This window comes from Temnothorax longispinosus, chromosome 3 (assembly GCF_030848805.1).
Source record: "Temnothorax longispinosus isolate EJ_2023e chromosome 3, Tlon_JGU_v1, whole genome shotgun sequence".
In the NCBI taxonomy this organism is placed as follows: Eukaryota; Metazoa; Arthropoda; class Insecta; order Hymenoptera; family Formicidae; genus Temnothorax; species Temnothorax longispinosus.
In genome coordinates this window covers 19610138-19637287 of record NC_092360.1, presented here as the reverse complement: position 1 = coordinate 19637287, position 27150 = coordinate 19610138, and the positions used below count along the sequence as shown (strand labels likewise).

Genomic DNA, 27150 nt, shown 5'->3' with positions numbered 1-27150 from the left:
AAAGGGGTTATGGGAAAATTTATTGCCTGACGTATCCTGAGATCAAAATATAATTATTTCCATTTATCTTTTGTGCGCGATAGAAAAGAAGCAGCGAAATGTTATTTAACCATACAAATTTAATCATTTGTTGGTTATTCTCCGCATTAGATAAATATTTTTCGAGAATCGCGAAGAAAGACGCGTAAACAATTATTCTCGACAATTTTGAAACGTTAAAGGTTATTGGTATTACAATTTCATACTACGTTGCACGAGGATTTGTTTGGAATTTTTAATCGGATAGTCGAAATTTTGCATTGTGATTTCATTGTTGATAGGTATTGGTTACAGTTAACACTGCATTTTTTCCACTGACGTCCTTTTGAGAGCTTTGAGTGAAAGCCTTTCCTGCACCGGGGTCCAAGAATAACGCCACTATTGACCATACAGGCTCGATAATAACTGGTGATAGTCTGCCCACGTCGGTGTCTCGTGAAACTGATTTTTATAGTCTTTTATGCGAGGGAAAATATTCATAGTAACGACAAATTTCCAATCGACCGTCGTGCACGCCTCGAGCTGCGCGCAACCTTTCAGGACTCCACAAGTAACGGTCTTGTAGGGACATTTCGTATGACAATGTGTGCGTTGTTCCGCTGTTTTAAATCTTCTCACGTATCCGATCGTGAAATTGCATTTTTCTTCGTGCAATTGCACTTTTTTTCGCGCAGTTGAAAAAGCTCGTTGAAATTATTTGCATCCAGTTTGATGCATTCAGTTTGAAAGATAAAATTATTTTGGATGTAGCATTCAAAACATTTGAAGAATGCGATGGTACAACATTCTGCAAGGTTGTACACGGTAACAATTACTTCGTTCATCAGGCATTCGTGCTGTTATAATTATTTCTTCAGAATTACAGATCAAGAGATCAATTCTCTGACTCTACAATTTAACACAAAACACAGGGATGATTTATTTTGTGCCACTATCTGTATTGCGCCAGGTTCCGTTTGAATTTACGACAAAGCGAAAGTTCGCCTTCGATTTGTCGAATTGCAAGCAATAAATTTATTCCGTGGCTGAACGAAAAACGTGCTTTGTGTGCCGATCGGGAACTTCGCGCATACAGAATGTCTAGCTTTACAGTTGTAATATCCACACGCGTATCGATACTCACAACGAATCAGACTCTGTGAAAAGAGTCCGGTTGCACCTGTATACGGCACACTCTCATCAACGATGTTCATCGTAATCGTGTGCGCCACCTTATCCTTAATGTTCATCATCACGTGGTCCACGTGCACGTATTCCCTCTTGTTGCTTCTGCCTCACCTCAGCTTTTGGGGAAAAGATCGCAAAAAACTAGTTTTAGGGTTTAAGAAGGGAAAGGGGAAATAGAGAATGGGCTTAATGTTTTTTTCCCCGGAGCTGGACGTTCCCCGTTTTTGGGGGTATCGATCGGCGCACCGCCACCGTCCGTCTCGCTTTCTCCGCCACGCTGCAGGAACAGACCGCAAATGAAGGACCGGGCTTCCCCGGGCCCCTATTTCTTGTTCCCAGGTGAGCCAAAAGCACAAATGGGAGGTTTTCACGTACCTGACGCCGACCTTCTGCGACCACTGCGGCTCGATGCTTCACGGTATCGCCCATCAGGGACTCAAGTGTTCAGGTAGTTAAAAAGCTATAAGAAATCAAGCCGCGCGCGTCAACGACACGCCAAACCCATCAAACCGGTCAGATATCTCGCACATCAATCCCACTCTCCGCCCCACCATTACCATTAATTCCCGTCATAGTTTCACAGGAATTTGACCATCTGGGGTCGCTCGCATATCTGTCCCGGCAAGATGATCGATTTGACGGATTAGTCCAAAATTTCGGATATCGATTTTAGCCCCGGAATATTAGACAAGGGACACCCGCGATTTTCGCGTCGACACAATAAATATGTGACAGATGCAATGAGATATATAAATTAATTTCATAATTTATGGGTATAAAGGTGACGAAGACGGGATGTTTGCATTATTGATAGAGTTACGCGGTGGAGGGAACAATCGCGTCACGGTTTAACGGATGATAGATATTGTTATTATGGAGGGCAAAGCGAGAAATGTCGATAAAAAAGAGTATCGAAAATCCATCGACGGTGCGAAACGGGTAATTCGTTGTACCGCTATTAATAGCTAACATATCGATATCGCGCTTCATCTCGTTGCGCGCGTTTCGCGCACTTATTCGAAGACCCAGTTACAGGCTTTTCAGATCACGAGGCCGCGCCGCTGCGCGCTTGCGGGCGGTATATAGAAAAATACTCGACAATTAAGTCCCCTTTGTTACTTTTATCTCGTGGTGCGTTAAACCGCTTTAAAGTAATCGCGGCTAATTTACCGCGAATTTAGTACGAAAAGAATAGAGATGCTCCTAGCTCCAAGCACTAATAGAGCGTCGTTAGCATTAACTTTCACCCCAGAGGTTTAAAACTTTATCAAATTGCGCGACATTATCAGCGAGCATGTATAGAAACTTTTTTATTTGTAATGTGTAAATAAAATAAAACAATAATTATTATTATGTTATACCTTAAAATGGATTAAACTGTTTTTTATCTCATTTAGGCTGTATCATTTATATTTATTTATTCACACAGTAAATGGTTCGAAATTAAATTAAGTTATTTTACGAGGCATTTTATTTGCTCGTTTTTTCGCTAAAATGTGATTTCTTGGAATAACAATTTTTCAAATCACACAGTTCAGTATTTATCGCTATAACATGTTTTTTTTAATTTTTGAATTGGCACAAACATTTATCAATATAGTTAAAAAGATGATCTATTATTATTTTAATTAAAAGTACGATAGAGATTTGAGAAAATGCGTCAAACGAATTGATCGAATGTTCTCGCCGGGATATCAGACGGAAATAGATGTTGGGTTGAATCCAGGTGGGGCGATATCGACTTCAGAAGTAACAAATGTTCCTTGAATTTTCTTCGTCGTTCGTGAAACCCCCGGGAGAAAGAAGCGTTGGAAATGCATGGATCGGATGACTCGAAATTTCGTATCTCCAGCACCTCGTGTCTGTACCAAGCAAGTTCGGGATCGTGTGTCCAAGGGCAGTTTGCTCAACGACATCTCGCTCCAACAGGCACTTTATTCAAACGGGTCCAAGCTCGATGCCGCGAGGCGTAGTTTTGCATTTACGAACCGACTGGGGGAATCTAACGCGAAATTATGCAACGGATGTTACGTAAATTTTAAAAATTTGCAAAGAATTACAAGACATAATAAATTCTTTGAGAACGTGTACTTTCGACAAAATTTAAAAAATGTTTTTTTTACTTTAATCAAATTGAATAATTCTGTTACAACTATTTTACTCGTTTTTCTAAATTTTGTACAAATTCTTTGTTTTCTAAAAATATTCCGAACAGTTATGTAAGTAGGTATTTTTAATATATACAAAAGTATAACTTCTCTTTAGAAACAGAGATTCCTCCCATCAGAGTAATCACGAATTAGTGCGATAGTACCGCTCGCGTCGCTCTTTATTTTCGCGAGTTTCTCCTCGAGTTTCTCGTTTTCGCGGTTGCAACCGGTCTTTTGCGCGCCGCGCCATTACAACTGTCGAAAGTCGAATAAATTTTATGGAACGTGCATTATTTAGCTAGAGCCTCGAGGCTATAACGCACGTATCGTCCAGTCCAGCTTTTCAGCTAGAAAACGGCGATGTTTTTTTCGTCGCTTTTGTCACTTTCGGGGTCGCCAAACAAACTGCTCTAAAATTGCGATGCAGCGAGCTTTTTTGGATATACATCGCGCGAATACACATGTCGCGGTGCAAGCATATTTATACGTGCAAACAACGTCGTGATTGACGACAGTCTCTGATAAAACCGTAGGAATTTCCTGAATACATTTAACAAACAGAAGAGTCGGTTGAGCTTGATTCATCGGAGCAATCAATTTGATTATAGAAATTTGATTATGGAATATACGTGTGCGGAAACCCAACGAATATGGTCAATCGTTTTCATCGCTAACTTTATTAACCGAAACCATTCAAGAGTCGACTAAGAAGACCAAAGACATTTATAATGTGATAGAAAGTGTATTGCATTATACATACATATACTTTTTTATCAAAATTATACATCTTTCATGAAAAAGAAATTGTGTCTTTCAAATTCAGCAAAAGCGATGCATTATGATAATTATCTTTTTACTCAATTATCTATTTTTTACATTATTCCGTGCAAATAGAAACATTAGAAATTTAAGAAATTAATTAGAATGCTTTAACCTCTTCTTGAAACCTTTCAAAGCTCCGTGACTTTAATCTAAAATAGTTTGCAATTTTTGCTAAAGGTATAAAATAAAATAATTTTAATTTTAATTACATATAGGTATTAATATATCTGGAATATATGTATAGCGAAAAAGAATGAACATTTAATATTTTTCGAGACGAGTTCACGACTTTTTTCTGTTAGAATTTGAAACGTAAGATACGACTTCGATAGATTCAATCTTTACTGATACTCTAATTACAAATAAACATAGAGGTCATTTTTACGAGTTTTTACGGCATTGAAATTCGAGCTTTCTGATGGAATCGTATCGCTTTTAGCGCGTCACTCGGAGCAAGGAGACACGTACGGTAATTTAAATTCGAGATTATCCTGAAAAATACGGAACGCGCACGCGATCATACCGCTTATTTCACCGTATCTTTAAACGTCTGCAGAAGATCTCACTTTAAAAACCAGGGTCCTTCACTCGAGTGCGGTTCACTTTTTGCGCTTCGACATTCGCGCTACGGGTTTTATACGAGCTTTAGACCGCGTAATCATCCCTCTCGATGCACTCGGAAGAAGCATCTCCTCTTCCCCTTCCCCGCCCTCGCCGTCGAGAAGACCCACCACCTCACGTTCGCTCGTACCCACTTGTACCCTCGCTATCTCACCGTCGCCCCTCGTCTTGCGAGAGCTCTGTGGAAAAGCTTCCGGACGACAAGATGCACGATTACACGCCGACTGACACAGAAAACGTGTACCGGGCGACGCTCACGTATTTCGCCGTGAATTTTATATTACGCGGCAAGGCGAGAGTGGCACGGAAACGGTATACCGGGCGTCGCAGTGACGCGACGAAATACGTGCCATTTGCGCGTGTTCTACGTTTTCTTACGGAAAGATAAGGGGAAATCGCATCCGCATCTCATCAGGAGTCCTCGCCCGTTTACGGAAACCCTCAATCACATGAAACATCTTCCGTACGATATCACTCAGCCGTAAGAAAATCCAATCGACTGCATCATCCCCCCGCAAGACTCGAACGAGTACGTTACTTGAAATATACTTGAAATGTAATTCATACTTGTTCAACGGTAATAGAATATTAACGCGATGGCCGTATAATGGTCTTATGTAGGTATACCTTTGACCTTGATGCATTTTTGATTGTGTTATCACACGCCTGTACTACACACTATATCGTATCGCCACTCGGTCTCCTTCTCTCGTTCTCTCCGTCGCGCGTCGTATGGACGGGCGACCGCCTTGTGCCTATCCCCGACGACAAAAAGCGCGAGCAGAAATGTATTTTAATATACCACCCTCCATTGTTCGCCTATTCACTCGTCGCTTATTCACACGGCGCATTCTAACCCCGCGCATCGTGTGTATCTCGCCGGGTGTTGTACACCCACCGATGCGCCGTCATACGCATCTCCACCAGTGTATTACATATGTATATAGATTGTATATATTACGTCATTTAACGCACCACTCTCTTGGACGAGTAATTATTATTATAACTGTTAAAATGAAGTAATTACATAATTAATGTAGTAAGAATTGCGATTTCAGCGATTGTACATGCGACATATATGCGTGCATACAGCGAAATTCTCAATGAATTGAATTAATGTTTGTTACGAATTGTTCTTGAATCTCCTCCGACTTTAATTTCGGTTTCTTTAAAGACAGTTTCCTCGACAGCCTTGAAATCAATTTCTTTGTAGGGAAATTTGCTAAAGAAGCCATTCTTTGATTGAAGTTTTCAATTTTTTAACGAGTGCTAACTATCTTGGTAATTAAATTTTAAGTTAAGAGTTTTCGAGAAAGTAAAGTCTTTAAGTTTAAGTGAACAATGAAGTTTGCCTATTTAGCTGCGTATTAGTGGCTTACTTATTACAGAATTTGCGTTACTCAGTGTTTCATTTGTTTTCTTTAGCGTCTTAAATTTTTGCTATATTTCCCTTGTAGTTTTTTGAAACTTATTCCGCGAAATAATGGATACTTAAAAATAATCTAAAAAAAGTTGAAGAAAAAAATATCATGCAGTTTTTACATGTAAATAAAAATTTCTCCGTATGTACGTATTTTTGTGTTCTACGCACTGATGCACGCTGTATACAAATTCACATACATATGTATACACACATACACATACTCATATATACATGAACATGTTTGTCGTGTGCATGCATGTAAATTTTATATATATATATATATATATATATATATATATATATATATATATATATATCCACGTTCATGTAGATTTACAGTGTCAACTTATCAGCGCGTGAATTCAAGTAATCGTGTATCCTTTCCTAGCAGACATGCGAAACTCTGATTGCATATTATATGTGTTGACCACTTGCGTGATTATCATTCGTGTTACCTGCAGTTAGCTTTTCGTTGACATGTATCTGTACACAGCCACACATGTAACTATTTACCATACTTATATAGGACTTTTCATTACGTTAGTAGAGATCTCCGTGCGCCAAATAGCGAGAGATCTTGTAGAGTATTTTACATATGTACGCGTGGGAATGTAAACGCAAACGAGAAACGAGATCATACTCATAGTTTACATAAAAGAACTTTTTTTCCTTTATAATGTACAGGCCCAAAATGATTTTACGTTTATTATCGAACAATTACGATTTACAATAAAATCAGATGAATGGGATCGGAGAGCGAGTCGCATCTTCATAAAAGCTCGTTTACCGATTTGCTGTATTTCAATTTTTGCGTCACGAGCTTTCTCCAAATCAGCGGGAAGCAGTTATACTTTTGTATCGTCGCCGTGCTTTTCCTCTGGGCCTTTTAAATTCGATTCACTCTGCTATTCCATTCATCCGTTTCACATTGGTTCCCACTGAATGCTTGTAGATGCTATTCTCATTAACATGAAAAAGAGCGAACGTCTTTCCCGTATTTTGGAATATAAATCGTCTCGATGTTCTAATAAGTATAGCGAATTATTTTGAAAGCGGTTTTAACTGAGATAATGTTATAACGCAAACGCTGTAGTCACAATGAAACGTTATATAACCGTGCAATGTTATAAATCGATATTTTAAACAAGAGAAACATGTAAATATCTGAGTTTTTTTATCGTTGTATTTTTATTGTGACGAATGAACACAAAGATCATTTTTCTGTAGTAAAAATTATAGTAGCTTTTTGTCTTATGTATCTAGACGTCAGCTTATATAACTGAAGAATTCAATTTTAAAGATTGTAACAATATATCTGAATCATCTCTTTAAAACGTGATACACCGCTTTCGAAGTAAATAACTCATTTATCTCCCTGAATCTCCATGAATCTCCCACGCGTACGTATGCGTAACCGCAGCTGCGCTCGAAGATTTTAAGCTTTGAAATATCAGAAGTAACGTAGCCGATTTAAGAATACTTAAAAGTGGCGGACGAGCAGTCTCGCATAATTCGAGCGCCAGCTGCGAATTTCGTTGGTCGGCTGGAAAATAATGACACAACGAATCGATCTTCCCGCGGCAACATTGAAAGAAACACAGAGATTATTGATGGTCGACAATGATATAATCGATGATAATCTGATGATGTAGCATGCGACATGAACGTGCACAAGAGGTGCGAGGAGAGCGTGCCGAATCTATGCGGATGCGATCACACCGAAAGACGTGGTCGTATACACCTGCACATCTCATGTGCCGGTAGCAAGCTATCCATAGAAGGTAGGTTTAAAATTCTTATATATACTTGCGCTCTTATCGCTTTCAATTTTTTTGTCTTAGAATTTATGCCGGCCTGTCTCTTTTTTTCTCTTTTGCGTTTTTCAATATTAAAGAATTGTTTCAGTGTCACAAGTTAATCGATAATACTATATTTCATACAATTATGTTTGTATGCATATAGTTTGTATTATTTTTATATAATAACTTTTATGTCTGCAGTTATCGTTAATGAACGCCGAACTCTCGTTTTTCGCTATCCGAGATTTTATTAGTAGGTATATCGTAAGGCAGTTATGCCACACCCATTATTATATAATGTTACGAAGAACAGAATTGATGACAAAGATTAATTTTGTAATCATTAATTTATGGCAGCATTTCATGGTGATGTGAGCCATTATTTTCAGTGATATAAAATATGTTTTCTCCGTCTTGTGACACAAGAAGGTTTAGAAAAGCATTTAATACAAAACGTAATTACTTTCTTTTAATATTTTTCTATATATAAGTCAAAAAAGAGGAAACTCCAAAACACTATGTTGAACATTATACAATTTTGTTAATCGCAATATTATAATAAGGGATTAGTAAAATTAAAAAACTGGTGTATACCAGAATTTTATTTTTACTAATTTATTTGGTACTATATTCAATAATTCAAAAAAAATATTTAATCTTCTTGCAATTTCTACGCAGGTAAAATAATGTTGAAAAACCATGTTCCATTCGTTTAATATTTGAATATGGAAGGCGGACTTTTAATTTAATTAATGAACACATCTGTATTTAATTACGCCGCAAAAAAAAGATTCCCGGTTTAAATCACAATATATAGTGAGTGCTAAGACGCGTCACACATATTGAATCTTCATAATGTGTTTGCGGAGGTCGTTTTTACGATGAGAGATGAGATCATTCCGCGGCCGCGCGGTCAAGAAAGCACACACACACATCCTTGTCTTCTTCTTTAATGAAAACCTACCATAAATAAATAAATTAGGTATGCTTAAATCGTCGATTGCGACAAACGAATAATCCGAAACGAATTTCTAACGATCATTCGAGATAAAGATAGATGATGTAAAAGGGAAGGCGATCGTTAAACGGCGCGATAATAATAGCTTTCGTTATTAGTGGCTCTTTACTAGCTGGGCTTCTTATGAATATTCTTGCTCATTAAAATTAATTAGAGAGCGCCTCCCTTTTTGAATGCCCGATTTAATGAAACCGTACAATGTCACTGTCGACGAGGATGATCATTTCGTCCTAAATAAGGATGTAGGTTGTAACAACGGCGTCGGAGTTGTTATTGGTCGTTATCTATGATCGCCCGCGATATATCGAGCCTTGTAAGGGCCAGGTGAACGCAGGCGTTATTATCGTAAGGACGTAATAGCCCTGAATACCCCGTTACAACCTGAGAGCGTAATTACCCGCAGCCGCGGCACTAACGCGCCGATATCCATCGTCATCCTCCTAAATTCGCCATAGTTAGAGTGCATTTGCATTAAATTTTCCATGGCTCTTGTCAAATCGGTTCACCGAGGGTGATACTATTACGAGATATTCCTGGCGGAACTTAACTGCACCACAAATATCTGGTTTCGGAGGTCGCGAGCGCCTGAATCATAACGATGTTATACTTAACATCTTCGTTAATAATTTTTTGCTCTATGCATATTTTAACTGGTATTCAAGTTACAAAGAAACTTGACAACTAATTAACAAGCGGTCGTTAAAAATAAGTAATAGCTTTGTGTGTAGCATCTTGTCTCTCAAAGTTGTGTCACAATATAATGACTAAAAAAAAAGGAACAAAAGAAGAGCAAATACATATTTTAGCTGTATTTACATGAATACATACATTCAACGTAGGTACACGCGCGTACGCATCATATTTTACAAAAGAATTAAACATTCCGCGATAAATTATTTGTGCAGTTGCTTTACATTTTACATTACATACATTTTATATTAAATAAAAGCTGTATGGTATGAAGTATGAATAACAATTGCAAGTGTAATTTATTCGTGAAATTGTATAACGTTTATGAACATTTATTACTCAATTTTATTAAATTAATGTAAAATATTTTTTGATGCAATTATTTGCAAAATTGTTTTACTTTGCTAGCAATATAAATTGTGAAAAAATATAAACATTACAATAAATATAAATTCAAGTAAAGTTTTATTTAAGCTAACTTTTATCATAAGCTTCGCGGATCAACGTAAAATTTGATCATCGAACGTGGTGTTAGCGTTTACGGATTACGCAATACCCTGCAATAAACTTGTGAAATACCATGGCACCCGCGCAATGTCATCTTGTCGCGTATCGCAGCATCTAAGTGACTCGATAAGCATCGCCGAAGAAGCGGTACGTCGCGCGTCGGCTGCCTCGAAGCTCTTATCACCTGTCGATTATCTCGAAAATTAGGTTTCTTCGAACTCATTCGCGGCGAGCCCGATCGTGTTACCAGGATATTACCGTCATGTTCTCGAGGTTTAATTAAAATTATAGCGGTAAAATGGATTAGAGGTTTCTTCGTGCAAAACAAAACGTGATTTTTCTCCTCTTAATTACATTCTTCTTAGCCACGTTTCACCTCCAGCCAGTAGGTTATTAATTACATTATTATAAAACGTCGTTCATATCTGACGTAAAATATATAAAATAGAAATTATATTAATGATTTTCGGGCAGTTTATAAGAAAAATCGATGGAATCCGTTCAAGAAAAGAAGCTTAATAAAAAGTGAAGAGAGCCTTATTTAAGCATGCGTTCAATTTTAAATAGTTTAAGAACATTATGTTATGAATTAATTTTAAAAATGCATAAATATTACGATTAATAATGAAAAAAATAATAAATTATATATGTTTCAAAACTTACAATTGATATTTGATAATTCTCGGTGTATCTTGCAGTTTGTTTGCGAGAATTTTTTTAGCAATCGATACTTAATTTCAAAGTACTCTGAACGTGAAACTCGTTTTCCGGATAAGTGCATGCTCCGCAGCTATCTCGCGTCTTCCTGTTCGCGAATTCTTTCCGAAAAAAAAAAACCTCGATTTGTTCGTTCGCAGTGCGAGAGGGACGAAATCTCATTCCCATGGATCCGAATGGGCTATCGGATCCTTATGTTAAGCTGAAGCTAATCCCGGATTCGGACAACGTGAAGAAGAAAACAAAGACAATCAAGTCGAACTTAAATCCAGAATGGAACGAGACAATCATTTTGTAAGTCGCTTCGTTACACTAATCGAGCACCAAATTCGCATCGGACAATTAGTTTTCTTTACTCGAGAATTAAAATTATTCCTCTAACGATGAAGTTTCGAGATGTTTCTTTCCAGCTAAGCTTGATGAGCTGGAACATTACGTAACTTAAAATGCTAGATATGTTTCTAATTTATTTATCGAATTAAAATCATGAAATAAAATAAACCTTATAGATTCGATTTTGACAAAATATTTTCTAAATTACAAAATATATTAACTAAAAGATTATAGTAAATATTTGTAATGCGTAATTTGTCTTAAATCTTACCAAGTTATTCTATTTTATCGACGTTGATGAATTACACAATAGATTAGTAGTTCTTCAAATATAACTCATAAATAATTATATGTCAAGCTCTCTACTTTATGACAAATTACAAGATCATCGAAGTATAGAAAAGTCACATCTTGAGATTGAGTTAGGGGAGATTGCAAGGATTACTACCTCCGTAAGATAAAAGCAGCGCTTAAGCAATCTGGCTTTTACCATTAGCGACCTCAAACCCGAGGATAAAGACAGGCGGCTGTTGATCGAGGTATGGGACTGGGATCGAACATCCAGAAACGATTTTATGGGATCCCTATCCTTTGGCATATCGGAGCTTATTAAAGCGCCTGCAAGTGGGTGGTTCAAGCTTCTCACTCAAGAGGAAGGAGAGTTCTACAATGTACCTGTTCCTGAAGAAGGCGTCGACCTCGCCGAGCTCAAAACTAAAATGCGGGTATTTACTTACTGGGCAATTTAGCGACTCGTGATTTATTTTTAAAATACAAAATAAGTTAAAGCTAAGTTAAAATAAAAAGTTATTTTGAAATAATTAGTTTAAAATGGCTGATATAGCTTTTCGATAAAGATAACGAGGTGATTTTACATAATATTTGAAATGATATTAAAAATTCATCTGAAATGTTACTTTTTATTTTGTATTTTAAATGACGATTGTCCAGTCCCGGCATGATTTATACTTTCGTTGACTATATTCAGAAAACTTCGGTGACGAAAAAGACACACACGACCCAGGACAAAGATGTGCCGCACAACATGGGCAAGAGCGATCTGATACGAGCTAGCGACTTCAATTTCTTAATGGTACTTGGCAAAGGCAGCTTTGGCAAGGTAAGTTTTAACAATCTTGAAAAACGGCTACTTTACCTCGCGATCGGCCGCAATCGCATCTCTCAATATAATCAATGAATTCAATTCAAGGTCTTGCTGGCGGAAAGAAAAGGCACGGATGAACTGTACGCCATCAAAATCTTAAAGAAGGACATCATTATCCAGGACGACGATGTGGAATGCACGATGGTTGAGAAACGTGTACTCGCGCTTTCGAACAAGCCGCCCTTCCTGGTGCAATTGCATTCTTGTTTTCAAACGATGGTACATACAATACTTTCTTTGCTCGTTTGAATTACATACATTCTTTATTTACGATTATGATTGAATACAGCTTTGAGAGAATTACACATTTAATTAAATAATTACAAATTGTATGACTGTGTTTATTTCTATTTATACCTGAAATCTTTGTATAGTGTAATTTTTAAAAGAGATATTAAATACCTTGAATATATTTAGCTTAAAAAAATTACGAGAATTCTACTATAAACCATAATCCATTTTAAATTGCTAAAAAAATAAAACTTTCATTCATTTATCTTTTCAAAGTTTGATTCAAACGTTATCAAAATGAATTAATCCGCTCTGGTTAAGTTTCCTATTAAAATTTCCGCAATGAGGAGCGTCGAGCAAAGAGTATACAAGCTCTCTCGTATACGAACGATGCGAAACGCAATGAAAGATTAACCGAGACACTTGCTTACACGGCTTACAAAGATCCGCTTTCTGCTTTCCGCTTCAGGATCGCCTGTACTTCGTGATGGAATACGTGAACGGCGGCGATCTGATGTACCAAATACAGCAGTGTGGCAAATTTAAAGAGCCGGTGGCAGTGTGAGTATTTTAGTGTTCATGAACGTGCTCTGCTTTAACTTGCGGATCGATATCCTTAACTCTATTAAAGCGCCGTGAGAGGCGACGACGACGACGTGGGAACGCCGTGGACGGGAACTCTCGAGCGATTCACGTTGTCGAACTTTCTCAACACGTTCCGAATACGAAATGAAAACCGATTGTACACCCGGGAGATGTGTCTCGTCGACGGCGGACGTACGCGCCGCCGCCTGGCTTCGCTTTGTCGTTATCGCCATCGTCGTCGTGACCTTAATTTTTACTCGTTAACCGTGTCCGTAATGCCGCCGGTTTCATTATTTTATTCCGCATTCACGGCGTTCCGCGCAGTTTCAACGTAAATCTCATTCTTGGAATCGATCTCGACGACGAGTATACGTTGGCCTTGTGCTTCACGCGCCGCTCGCCTCGTTTACAGATTCTACTCGTCTGAAATAGCAATCGGCTTGTTCTTCCTGCATTTGCGCGGCATCGTCTACCGCGATCTCAAACTGGACAATGTCTTGCTGGACCAGGACGGTCACATAAAAATCGCGGACTTCGGCATGTGCAAGGAGGGCATTACCGGCGACAAGACTACCAAAACCTTCTGCGGCACGCCCGATTACATCGCGCCCGAGGTAAATGTTTAAACAAAACTTGTATGACCAAGATGTTGCAAAATATTGACGCGTGAGTGATGGAATATACTGCCATTCTTTATGAAATTTTAAATCGATCTTTCCTTGACAGAAATGTACGGGAAAATTATCTTTTCTCACAACTGTTCTAATATCAACATTCTGTATCCCGCTAATTAAGCTTCAAATTAAAGTTTTTTGCTGAGATACAATCAACTTTACATTGAACGGTAGATGAAGTTTAATTTGCGAGGAGCAATTTATTTTTAAAAAATGCATGTTATATAACAATATATATTAACACGAAATTTGGGCTGCGAAAGGTCGACTTAAATATCGCAAGAAATGCGTTGTATATTTTTGGATATCCAATAAGCGGAACTTCGGTGTTGTTTTACTTGTCGGAGTTTCTCATTTCTGCGCAGATCATCCTATATCAACCTTACGGGAAATCCGTGGACTGGTGGGCTTACGGTGTTTTACTCTACGAGATGTTAGTGGGTCAGCCACCGTTCGACGGCGAAGATGAGGATGAACTTTTTTCCGCGATCACGGACCACAATGTCAGTTACCCGAAGAGTCTGTCTAAAGAAGCCAAAGAAGTTTGTAAAGCGGTATGCGTGTCTTCTATATGCCCGTATTATCTCTAGAGCTTTCTGGAATTTAAATGAGTTTAGACGCTTATACGGAGTCTCGAGAGATTTATTTAAATACATTATAAAGAACTTTATAAGAAAAAGTTCAGGATTTTTTTTCAGTAGAAATGTCGGGAGAAATTGGCGCAATTTCTTGAATTTTAATGTTGAATAATTAAGTGACAGTTTCTGTTAAGATTATAATGTAAACTCTATAGATTTGTAAATACACTGCGAATTCAAGTGTTATTTTTACACGCATAAAAATGACACACTTGACTGAAATTCTTTTTACATGTTTTTCTCATGTGTGTTAAATTATGTGTTATTATCATTTACACGTTTAATCGTATTAAATTAAAAGTTAATACGTTCAATCGTGTTAAATAATGTGGTTTAAAACGGCAAGAAATGTGTAAGAAAAGCTTCAGCTAAAGGATTTGCAGTGTAGTCCTAAAAACTAATAATAAAAATGTTCAACAAAAGTGTAGCCTATTCAAATGTGCGAATATGTGTATAATACGTCCAGCTGATTAGAAATTTTTAGCTTACGCACAAAAATTCGTTTGTCGCAGTTTCTCACGAAGAATCCGAGCAAGAGACTGGGATGCGGAATGCGCGGCGAGGACGATGTGCGAAGCCACGCATTTTTCCGGCGCATTGATTGGGAGAAGATAGAGAATCGCGAGGTGCAGCCACCTTTTAAGCCAAAAATTGTAAGTATTTTTGTTTCAGATGTTTTTGAAAAAAATGTCTAAAACGAATTATTCTTGTTTGTGCAGCAACATCGTAAGGATGTGAGTAATTTCGACAAGCAATTCACCTCGGAGAAGACAGATCTGACCCCCACGGATAAGCTGTTCATGATGAATTTGGACCAGACGGAATTTATGGGTTTCTCGTATCTCAATCCGGAGTTCGTGCAACATGTTTAAGCGAATATTTATTTTTTCTTAGACTTGTACCCATTTTTCACTTCATTCCTCGTCATTCATCTTCCTTGTTATCACTCAGGGCTCTCTCTCTTTTTCTCTCTTTCATCCTTTCTCTTTCGCTCTCTATCAATTTCTTTCTCTCTCTCTCTTTCGCTCTATCTCCTTATCTTGGAATCTTGCTATATTCTCATGACAGAAACGAGCGAGAACCTGGGACGCTATCATTTTTGGATCTCACTAGGATTTTACGCGAGATTCTTCGATGTATTTCTAAGGTTGCTGATCGTATGTTGCATTATTTGCGCTGTAAAGGATATAAAAAAGAAAAACAAACGCGGTATAGATGCTGATTTATCGAATGAATCTGAAAAGCTATCGCAAGGAAAAGACGAAGCCGACGAACGGAGAAATGCGCGTGGGGAAGAAATACGGTCCCCGCAAAAATAAAATAAAAAGAAGAGTGATACGACTGGCAAGAGAGAAATTTCAAAATCGATGTCTTCGTTTTTTGCGTATATTATTATGCATTTACTTCAGTAGTCTCTCTACTGTCGCCTTCCAGAGTATATATAATATATATATTAGACGAATGGATGAATATATATGATTATATATACATATACATAATATATATATATATATATACAAAAGTCATTTATGGTATATATTACATATAAATATATATATTATATATAAATAATATATATTATACATTATAAATTTCTATCGATATTTCGTTAATGTTGCACTTCTCGTCGGTTTAATCTTCTTAAGTAGCGGATCTTTAGAGCTGGGTCCTTAGATAGATTCTCCGGACTCACGACGGGTAAAGAATTTATTAGTGCTACGTCGAGGTCAACTCTCATATTGACACACACACACAAACACATACACGTACACAAATGTAAACGTATAAAAATACATTCACACATACACGTATACTCACGTACACACAAGCCATATACGGCTTTTCTCTTTTTCCTTTCTCCCTTATTCATTGCTGAAGCACGAGTCTGAAGTCTTTTCTAGTTTTTTCTCTCCGTTCTTCGATGGGAGCGCGGATGCTATTACAGGTATCATGCTCGATAAACTCGTATATATATACATTGTGTCAGTAAGTAATGACGGAACGTTTTTCGATGCGAGCCGAGGGTGCGCTGAGTCGATCGTGGCCCAATGCCGATAATAAACGAAGCGATCGCCGCGTCGAATAATACAGAAACGGAATCATATAATACAATAGTTTCACGTTTATGCGGAGAGGATCGACAATATATGAGCACCAGCATGACCGCTGGCGTGTAAAAGTTTTACGCACTCCTCGTTGATGTAATGCGTCATGCAATGTTATTCGACATAATAACGTTTTACGCGAGATGAGATAACGTTAGGAATGCTATGCGATTAACTTGTAACTCTCTACAATTACATAAAGTTTCTTGCCGTATGCTTGAACGGAATTTATCGTTTTACGTGACGTAAATTATTATTATTCTGAAATCCTTTTTCTCGAGGCGAATTTTTAATACGTAGAAGAAAACGTTTGTGCGCCAATGATTAATTTTGCATTGTCTGACAATCGAAAGGATCAAGGACAGCGCCTTGATCCATTTAGCGCTTTCCTCACGCATCTTTGTAATTTACTCGGATGCGCCTTCTCTCATTGAGACCTCCCGGTTCATCTCGTCGAGCAGAGCACGATCATCGGGGAGGGAGCTTAAAGAGACTTACAATTAGTACAAGCGAGTAATGTAAAAACAGAAGATACTCATGCATTGTTTTTCTCCTCGATCCTGTATTCCTTTTTGTTTCGACGATCGTAGCAAGCAAAGCGACGATCAATAGTATGATTAATAATCATTATCGATTAATGCGCGAATCGATTAATCATAATTAACGTAGACGTAGTCGACGAGCTCGACACGAGCTTTCTCTTCGTTTTATACACCCGATATTGGCAACTCGACGAGCGACTCTTTCGATTTATTCGTACGACGCAGTTGCAATTGATGCGACTACGACGAATTACAAGAGTGCCAAGGCGAAAGAATGACAAAATTTTCCTGCACTTCGAGGATTTTTAGCGATGAAATATGATCGTACGTTCTTTAATCTCTATAATAAGTTCTCACACGCGTATCGTCGATCGCAAAGAAAGACAGTCGCAATCGCTCGTTGAGTTACGTGATATATGTACGTATAAAAATAAATATTCAAGGACGAGCCCGTATCCTCTTCCTCGTCCCATTGTTCGTCTCCTTACGTAAACAATGAATTTCCCAGATCGTCTCGATTAAACTTCATAATTTAATTCCGACGGGACTTACCCGTCACGCAATATTCTTAATGAAGAGGAATCGCGTTTGCCGATTAATAAAATTCTTTTTCCCGTACTTTAAATTGGAAAACATCGTAATTTGTTGCGGTAAGGATATGCTTTTGTGGGCGCCGTTAAAGCCGCCCCCGTCGCAGTAAGAGGATACGAGTTCGCGTTCTTCTTTACAACTTGAGACTATCGGTTATTATTGAGCATGTTGCGAGATGATAAAAGATTTAATGTAGTTCTCCGCCCCTTTTTTTCTACGGGCGACTCTTGTTCTTCGATCGGGCGACTTCGCGCAGTCTCGCCGCGAAAATTATGTTCTCATTCTTCGCGTCGCGCTGTTCGACGGATAATTTCGAGACAAATTTTTGCCAGTTGAAACCGAAACTTCATTGTTCTTTCATAGTATGTAATTATACGTTGTTAATTATAATTTGCATTGTTACATTATATACGATTATATTACTGTAAGTCAATGTGGTAGTTGACATACTAGCTCTCTGCACATCCTGCGTTCGCCGCATTCGTTCACGTCCTCGGATGTTACGATAATGCAATTTTTCGCTTACCCACACGATATTATAACAACTTTGAGAAACGTAATAATAAAAAAGTTCTGCATCCGTCAAGGTGAGAAATATACCAATTCCATGTCCACAGCCACCTGATATCGTTTTTTTTTGCGACAGGTATAACGATATTAAATTCATTGTTTTGCTAAAATGCACACCTGAAATATTCCTGCACGGGGCTGCGCGATCTGTGCCCGAAATCTATTTTTGTACTAAAAAAAAAAAAAAGAAATTGACATTCGTGAGAAGGAGGCTGTTGCTTCCTTTCCCTTTCTACGTGTGTCTGTCTAATGAATCTCTCATTGCCACAATTATGGCACCTTCTTGTAGAGCTTTTAGTCTGGTCCAGACATTGTAAGAAGGCACCGATAAGAATAGCTGATCAGTCGCAGTCGCTGATGCATATATCTACGAGAGAGAAAGAGAAAGAGAGAATGATAGTGTGTTATTAGGCCGTAAATTCGAATAAGTATGATTTTGCAAGAAGGATTTTTTTATCTTAATTAGTTTGGTACAGAGAATATTTTTATTTCAATAATAATAAATTTATATCCAATTGGCAAAAATATTGTCATTAATAAGATCTGAAAAAATGGATTATCTCCTATTAATATTTAATTCAAAATAAAGTATTATTTGAGAAATAATTTTTGTACATTTATAGAATTAAACTGGAACGAGTACTATTTTTATCTTTATTTTATTGTCATAAATGCAATTTTTCTTTCAAAATCAAATGCGAATCCATAATAAGATATGCACCCAATCCATATTTCTTTATTTTTATGTAAACATGAAAAATTTCTTATATTCAAATTTGATTATAGAAAAGATAATGCGTTCGTATTTATTCCCGTTTCTGTATAATCAATCAAACAATGATTAGTTTGACGATAAAGTGATGAAATCTTCAATAAGAAAGTGACAGTAATTTTGTAATAATTGTGCTGTGACTTTTTTCTTAATAGAGATGTGATACGCGGTATTAGTCTTCGTGTCTCTATATTGTTGATCTCTGTCTATCTCTTTCCCTTCTTTTCATTCACTCTTCCTTCGAACCGTTATTTTTTCTGTCTCTCTTTCTTGATCTCTCATTCTAAGTGTTATCCTTTTTGATCTTACAGCAGGTAAGGGATAGAGTACGTTTTTATTAATATGAGATATGAGATCTCTAATATCAACGTTATTTATACTTGTTGCACATTAATAATTTTGTTGTGCATGATGAAATAATGAATTGTTTTACTTACGAAGAAAAATGATATTTGTTGAAAGCAAAATATTTCTCTTTCAGAATTATGTACTGCAACGAGATACACGTAACGCATTTGCGGTGATAAAAAAAAATTATTATTTATCAAACTCAAGTTATTTCAATACAAAAATGTATTTGCGGCTAAAATCGCGATTACACTTTGTTATAATAATAAGAATTTATTTTGTTAGCTAATGTCTCGTCCTTGTAACTTATATATTTACTTTTTCCGTAGAGATTCGAAGAAGCTCTTGAAAAGCATATCCGATCTGTAATTAACTAATACATATTATAATTTAATTAATAAAGCTGCAGATGCGTGCGTACTATGCGCGTAATCGCGGAATGTAATCGAGCAGTTGACTAGCGCATTACACTTAGCACTTAAGTTAAAGAGAGAGAGATAGCAAATAATAAAGAGAAAAAAAGAACAAAAAATATATAAGAAAAAAGGTAGAAAGTAGTCAGAGATATAGAATGTACATAATTCCGATCGCGCGTAGCACTCTCTACTTCATTCTACCATACTGTAATAAAATCTAAAATCGTTCTCTTGATTACACCCATATACATATATAATATACGTATTTACACATATATGCATATTTTTAAGATGTTTTCGTGCATTTACAATGTCGTAATAAAAGTTCCGAATCCCTCGTGTTACGATATTTGTTAGAGTCCCTGCGTTGAAAGTATAATTTCAGATATTACTTAACGTTTGAATTTTTTCTCAATTTTTTTTATATCTTCCGGTAAAACGCGTCTTACTCTTTTCCTTAATATGATTTATTCGGAAAGAATTATTTCGTACATTTTATTGCAATTAATCCGAAATCTAATATCGACATGCAACATAAAATCTCTCTGGTCTATAAAAAAGTGAGACCACAATTTGTAATAATACCAACTTCGGAAAGTCTCAAATTAAACGTGTTGACTGTCAAAGAAAAATGTCTCTTTAAATAAATAAATATATATCCACAATTTATGTTATTTCTCTCCTTTTGATTTACATGTTATTTCGATGTGTGGTGTAATTTTTGTATGATTAAAAACTGATTTAGTCTTTCTGTCATTAATTCGTGATATAATTTACACTTGCTGCATAAATTTATATATTGACTTAATAGCTGTTGAAAAAGACATCTTCTTATTTTAAACTTTGGTTTACATTTTTTGTCATTTGTTTTATATTAAAATAGTAAATAATTTGATTAAAATTATATGCAGTTCTGCTTATAACAATGTCGAATTTTTATTAGTTCTTATTCCTTTAATATCTATTATTTAAAATTTACAGCAGTTGCTTGGAGAAATTTCTTTAATGGTTAAGGTAGAAAGTGTAGAAAGTTAAAAAATCGTTATTTTTTATTTCAAAAAATAGTATGTACTTTTAAGATTTTTTACCGCGAGATAAAAATGTCGAAGAATTAACGATGTTATGATTATTTTTATTAGAATGCCTGGCACACTGTGCGACAATGTAACCGACTCATTGTCAGTCTTTATTTTTAATGCCTTGGGCAGAAAATTAACAGATCGAGTCTTTTATTTCTGTTAGTTAGTTCTCTTACGAAAATAACAATTTTATTGCAATAAATATAATAAATTGTATACAAATATACAAATATTGCTGTGTCAAATGGTGCTACAAAAATTCAAATGTTTAATTTTCTATTCGACTAAAATATTTGAAATTTGAACATGAAGGTTTGGTTTAGCGTTTATCGATGGATCAGATCTGGAGCTAGCTCGAGAGCGAAGAGGTTCTTTGGGCCCGGAGTCGGGGTTTATATTTTATATTCCTTCGAAACGCACGCGCGCGATAAAATTCAGTGAGGGTTGCCAACTCTCTGGATGAGACGAGCGCCAGGGGTGATATCAGAACTAGGAATGGGCAATACAATATCGATATTTTAAATATCGATACTTTTGAGCTTTAGTATCGATAGTATCGGAACGGCGCGAAACTACGGTTCCCGGCGCCGCGCTCGCGTTCGGCAGAGATCGACCACTTTCGGCGGCGTTCGCCGCTTCGAGCCGTTATCAGCGGCTCGCTATCGTAAATAAATTGGAATAGATTAAAATAAATGTGGGCGCACCGCGCCCATGTCTTCGCCCGGCTGGTGTTCGGCCGGGCGGCATCCGGTCGGTGATCGCCGGGAACGATGATTTTATAAGGTGCACCGTTACACCCCCCTTCTCTTTAGAATGCCTGAATCTAGGGGCGCACAGACTGAGACTTCTTGATGCATGCATTACACCATGGATGCATGATCGTAATCGGCCGGTTCCGTCGAACCGTAGGTGCCAGCGCCGGTTACCGAGCCTTGACTTGTACTCCCGGCTCACGTGGACTGCAAAGTGAGGCACGTCCACGATAATGCCTGGCTCAACTTCCAACGGGATGGGTGGCGGTAATTGGCCCTGCACCCGTATAGTAGACGCTTCGGTGTAAGCCGAGGCAGTTGCGGCTCGATGCGACGTGGTGGAGGCGGTGGCGGCATGGTGAGCCATGCCTGCTTGGCCTGGTTGCTGATGGCGTCGGATCGTTGGATTATAGCGTCGACCTTCGGGATGTTTTGTGGTTCTTCTTCTTCTTCTTCTTCTAATTATTGGCACGTTTTGTGGTTGAGTGCTAGCCGGTGGTGCGGGTGACGGTGCTACTTCCGGTTTCGTATGGAAGAGCGTGATGCACCTTTCGTCGATCTCCGGGCGAGTCGGGTTGTACTCCGACGTGTTCTCGCGGAGCAGCACCTGGATTATGGATTCTATATCTGCTTCCATTGCCGGTCGCTTTTAATCTGATGAGATTAACGATCGGTGTCGTCGCGCGGAGTGTGACATTGTTTGTTTATCTGACTGAGCACTGTTGCTACCGTCGCTAGTTATTCGCCCCTTTTGTGATCTCGTGATTCGAAGCGTTGTCGGCGGGTTACTAGTCGGTAGGGGCGGACTTGAGATCTTGCACGTATACGTGCCTGTACTATTTTCCCGTAAGACTTCTAAGGTCTATGACTAGCGAAATGATACGTCGGATTTCCAGCTGTCCGATAAGCGGCGACGGACGGTCTGGAGAGTAGCGGTCCCGGTCTTTACATTTTCTCTCGGTCGGCGTGACTCTAGCTCATAATTAATCGACAAAAATTCTCTTTCCCTCCCTTTCGGGTTAAAGCAAAAAAAATTTCCTTAGCGGCTGTACGATGAAAAATCCTTTACCTTCTTCCTTAATGGTGGTGCGTAACGATATTTTTACGCCAAAGAATAAGGCGCTAAAAATAAATTTTTACCCCAACGGCGGTACTAAAAAAAAATTTTTACTTCAACAGTGAAATAATGAAAAATTTTTTCTTCTTGGCTGTCTGAGCTAATTGTAAGATCAAAGTGTGGAGGGTGTAGTAGGAGATCCGCCATGTGCGGTTTTCCAGTCATGTTGATGATGTTTCACGGGGAATTGGAACATCTCAGGTCGCATTGTGTGCGGCACGAGCCATTTTTTCCACAAGCTATCGCTTACTTCCAAAGCTTTATGATCAAATTTCAAATACCCTAGCCCAACACCCGGGCACCTTCTTGTCTTACACTTTATGTATCGCGTCAGACACATCGCGAGTATTATGTATACGGTTTAAACTTGCGTCATCATATTGCATAAAATAAAATTTCTTTACTAATCCTCGTGTCTTTGCATGAGAAAAAGATTTAGTCTCCATTTTGTCTCCTATTTGGATTCTTTTCGAAATATAGGCTGCGTTTCGATATTCACTGCCAGTACTGAAAATCTATAGTTTTACGTCACGTAGGGTGGACCGGGGCACGTTGTCACACATTTGATTCAATATTTTTTGTATTTTTTACATTCAATATTTAAAAGTACTTTGATATGGCAAAATTTCGAGTGAACCCTTAGCTTCAATTGGACAGTAACGAATTTTGTGTGATTATGTTACTCTACAGTTGTTACATAACAATAAATAACGACAGGTCGCTTGTGACAACGTGCCCCATGACGGGGGCACGTTGTCACATCAAATGTAATTGCATGCAAAATGTTATCCAAACTGTATTTAACGTAAATATCAATATATTATAGTGCGCTGCAATGTAAAAAAGTAAAATCCTTCACAGAAACATTTATTTTAATTCAAAAAAGTACAAAAAGCACGAAGTTTTCGTTTTAATCTTAATACAAGAATTCCACTCGAATGCGCAACTTATTGATACACATTTTTTTTTATAATCATGTCGGTGATTAAACATAAAATATTTTTACTCGTTATCGTCATCCAAAGATTCGCAATAGATTCCCATCAAATTCGTGACAACGTGCCCCGAGGGCATTTTTTTACTTCAAACAGCCTCATGGCCGACACATTTGAGATATTCATAAGGTTAGGTATTGCACGCGGTAGGTAAAAGTACATACTTTAAGATAATATAAAGGTCTATTCTGAAAAAACGTAAGCTTCATGTCCAGTACGTTGAATATTAGACAATAAAATTTTACTTACGGTCGCAAAAAACTTTTAAGTTGATTTTACGTCAACACGGCTGGAGCAATCTCAACACTGTAAACACACCAAAGATGGGCATACACTAACACGTTTTGGGAATGACGGGTACTGTGTGCTCTCTGGTTATTAGTTTTTTAAATAAAGCCGATGTGACAACGTGCCCCGGTCTACCCTATACTATAGATTTTCAGAACTGGCAGTGAATTAAGTGCATATCGAAACTCAGCCATAGTCTGACATTATCAATTGTTTCGTCCGTTGTAATAGTATAAAATGAGTAAATCATATATATCTACGATCAATCAAAGTGCCTGAGGTATATACTAAAATTATCAATAATTCTGCGACAAAATTGAAGATATAAATATTTTTATTTATTTTAATGTTGCTGTGTTTACGCGAGCGTTACTTCTGTAGTAACTTACGATAATTTTTCCGCGTAAACGGGGTTTTGAGTAACTTACGATAATTCAATCGTAAGTTATACTGCAGAAATATAACGCTCGCGTAAACGTGTAGTATATGTGACATAAACATTAACTCTAGAGAGGTAATATGAATTTTCTCATACGTGAAAGGCCAAGCGGTACCGCGTGTATAATGTTTCTATTTGTTGTTAGACAACTTTTTAATAAATAATTTTGTTTGTTTTTTAATAGGGAAGACGATAGTAGTCATCAATTTGCGGTAGTAAAAAAAAACAGTAAAATAATTTCGAAAAACAAGAAAAAGAACCAAAAATTTGGTTAAAATGACTATTTTTATAAAAAATGCTGTAGTTTTTCATAAAATTCACCGATTTTAAAAATTCCAACGGATTTTGAAAGACGAATAGACAACTTTCAAGGGCATGTAAGCAATTTTTTCGTTTCTTAAAATAAACATATTTCTTTGAACATCTGAAGTAGAGGAAATGATGAAAAACTGTCGGATGGAAAAAATCGCAAGAAATGAAAAGTAAAACAGATTCTGTCGATTATTATTTATTTGAAAGGTAGTCAAAAGTTATAAAAGTATATGGAAACAATAAGATTAACTCCACAAAAACTTTACAAAGTTTTAATTAGTTGCTGTGCAAGAAGAGCAAAAATAAAATAATTGACCGAATCTTAAAGAATTATATATGAAACAGGGGTAGAATTTTCCGGGGAGTGCTATAAAGTGTATAATTTTTTGTTACCGATTTTCATAAAAAATCTAAAATATATTTTACTGTGATAAAAGTCGAACGTAAACGGTTAAGTAGGGGTACTACGTTACCCCAAACGATTTTCTTTTTGGGTCACAGCTGCTGCACGGATCTAACGCACTCGCTTAATGACGGAGGTCGACTGCCGGATGACTAAACTAAATTATGGTTAGGGTCTCAGTATGAAAACTAACCTTCCTAAGTCAGGGGCGTAATTTGAATTTCGCGTGGGGCAACGTATTACCCCACATTACCTTTCTAGGGTTAATAATGTCAGCTAATATTTCATTTATATATTAAGCTGCTGCCCTCCCCAAACTGTTAAAGTGTCGTGCATATCTGTCGTGCACTGTAGTGCTTTTAAACGCACTACACTCTTCTTCAAATCCATGTCGAGAAACCATCAGCAGTAGAATCTGACCGAAACAATCTTTTTTAATTTCGACTGAAACCGAAAACGAATATTCTAAACGTTTGGATATTATAACTGAAGTTTTAAACTACAAGAAAAAATACTTTTATGTTTGATTTTAATTCGCATTATACTTATAAATAATAAAGGTGTCCAGATATAGGTACATGTCCGGGTATTGGTACCTTTACCTTAATTGAAATAGTTTTTGTTTAATAGTTTAGGACCAAATCAATTTACTTTTTATATGTTTACTTTTTATATTTTTTTACTTACACTTTGTAAAAATTATCTGATAAATTAGGTTTAAAATAAGTTAATGTTTAATAAAAACAAAATATTCACATTTATTTATAGTTTTGTTATTTTCGAACCGTTTTATCTTTCTTTTCTTTTTCATAATTTGAATTTCTTGGGCGATGGTGTCATTTCTTTGTTTGAAATATATGTTCAGCGAAATACTAGAAAAACTACATTAATAACATCGTTAGTAAATTTTTGATATTTTTTTATGTTTCTTTCGTTTAAAAATAGATCTCCTGTGATACTTTTTCTAGTTACAGTTTCTAAAACAGCTTTCCGTAAAGTTCGTTGTAAAAATTTATTTTTATACTGTTCTGAAATGAACTCATGAAAGCTACTATAAATATTGGCAGAATTTGTCCGCTGTTTCCTCTTGAAAATTACACTATAATCTTTATATATTTAATTTTAGAATCCATTGTTTCTCCATAAAATAAAAAATATGTACACTTTTAGAATAAAATAGTTCGAAGTATTCGAACCTTCCCACTATGTCATATTTCTGCTTCCACGCGAGATGAGATGTCACATGGGTTTACAACTTTCCACGCGTGGAAAGTTCACGCATGTACTTTGCAAGGCGCACTATGTGTCCAGTTGTTGGGAAAGATTTTTACAAAGATTTTTACTAAGAGAGCCGCAAAAAATATTAAAATTTGGAAAAGGCTCTATTCTAAATAATTACCTACAATATATTTCCATTTTCCTAAAAAGCGTTCAAATCAATTTCCTAGGCAAATAGCATTTGAACATAAATAAACGGGCGAAAGCCATTTGACCAGGTAGATAGCATTTACCTAGTCAAAAGCTGTTTTCCTAAAATAACCATTTGCCTACGACACATAATATATATATATATATATATATATATATATATATATATATATATATATATCTTTATGGTTCGGCATAAGTTGGGGCCAACCATAAGCGATGTGTAGATACGTTGATATACATCGACATCCTAACTTGTATTTCGGAAGTATTTTCCATATGTAATCAAAATACAAAGATATATCAAAATTAAGTTTCCTTATATGATTTGTTAATTGTCGGTACCACTAAAAAATACATAAAAATATGATTATAAGCAACGAGATAAGCAATATACATAACGTGAAATGCAGT

At 36.8% G+C, this 27150-nt stretch overlaps 1 protein-coding gene across 3 annotated transcripts in view; it reads left to right on the top strand.

Moving 5' to 3' along the window:
* Nucleotides 1-18403, top strand: part of Pkc53e (Protein C kinase 53E) — a 64687-nt gene extending 46284 nt beyond the window's left edge. For 2 of the 3 annotated variants that reach the window (XM_071773926.1, XM_071773929.1), the window contains 10 exons: nucleotides 7875-8003; nucleotides 11094-11247; nucleotides 11783-12011; nucleotides 12275-12406; nucleotides 12497-12670; nucleotides 13152-13243; nucleotides 13680-13881; nucleotides 14307-14495; nucleotides 15092-15232; nucleotides 15299-18403. In XM_071773926.1, coding sequence (XP_071630027.1) covers nucleotides 7875-8003; nucleotides 11094-11247; nucleotides 11783-12011; nucleotides 12275-12406; nucleotides 12497-12670; nucleotides 13152-13243; nucleotides 13680-13881; nucleotides 14307-14495; nucleotides 15092-15232; nucleotides 15299-15451 — 1595 coding nt within the window. In that variant the 3' untranslated portion in view covers nucleotides 15452-18403. Of the gene's footprint in view, nucleotides 1-1545; nucleotides 1655-7874; nucleotides 8004-11093; nucleotides 11248-11782; nucleotides 12012-12274; nucleotides 12407-12496; nucleotides 12671-13151; nucleotides 13244-13679; nucleotides 13882-14306; nucleotides 14496-15091; nucleotides 15233-15298 lie in introns of all 3 variants that reach the window. The other variant, XM_071773928.1, reaches the window with a different exon arrangement.
* Nucleotides 18404-27150: the final 8747 nt, after the last annotated feature.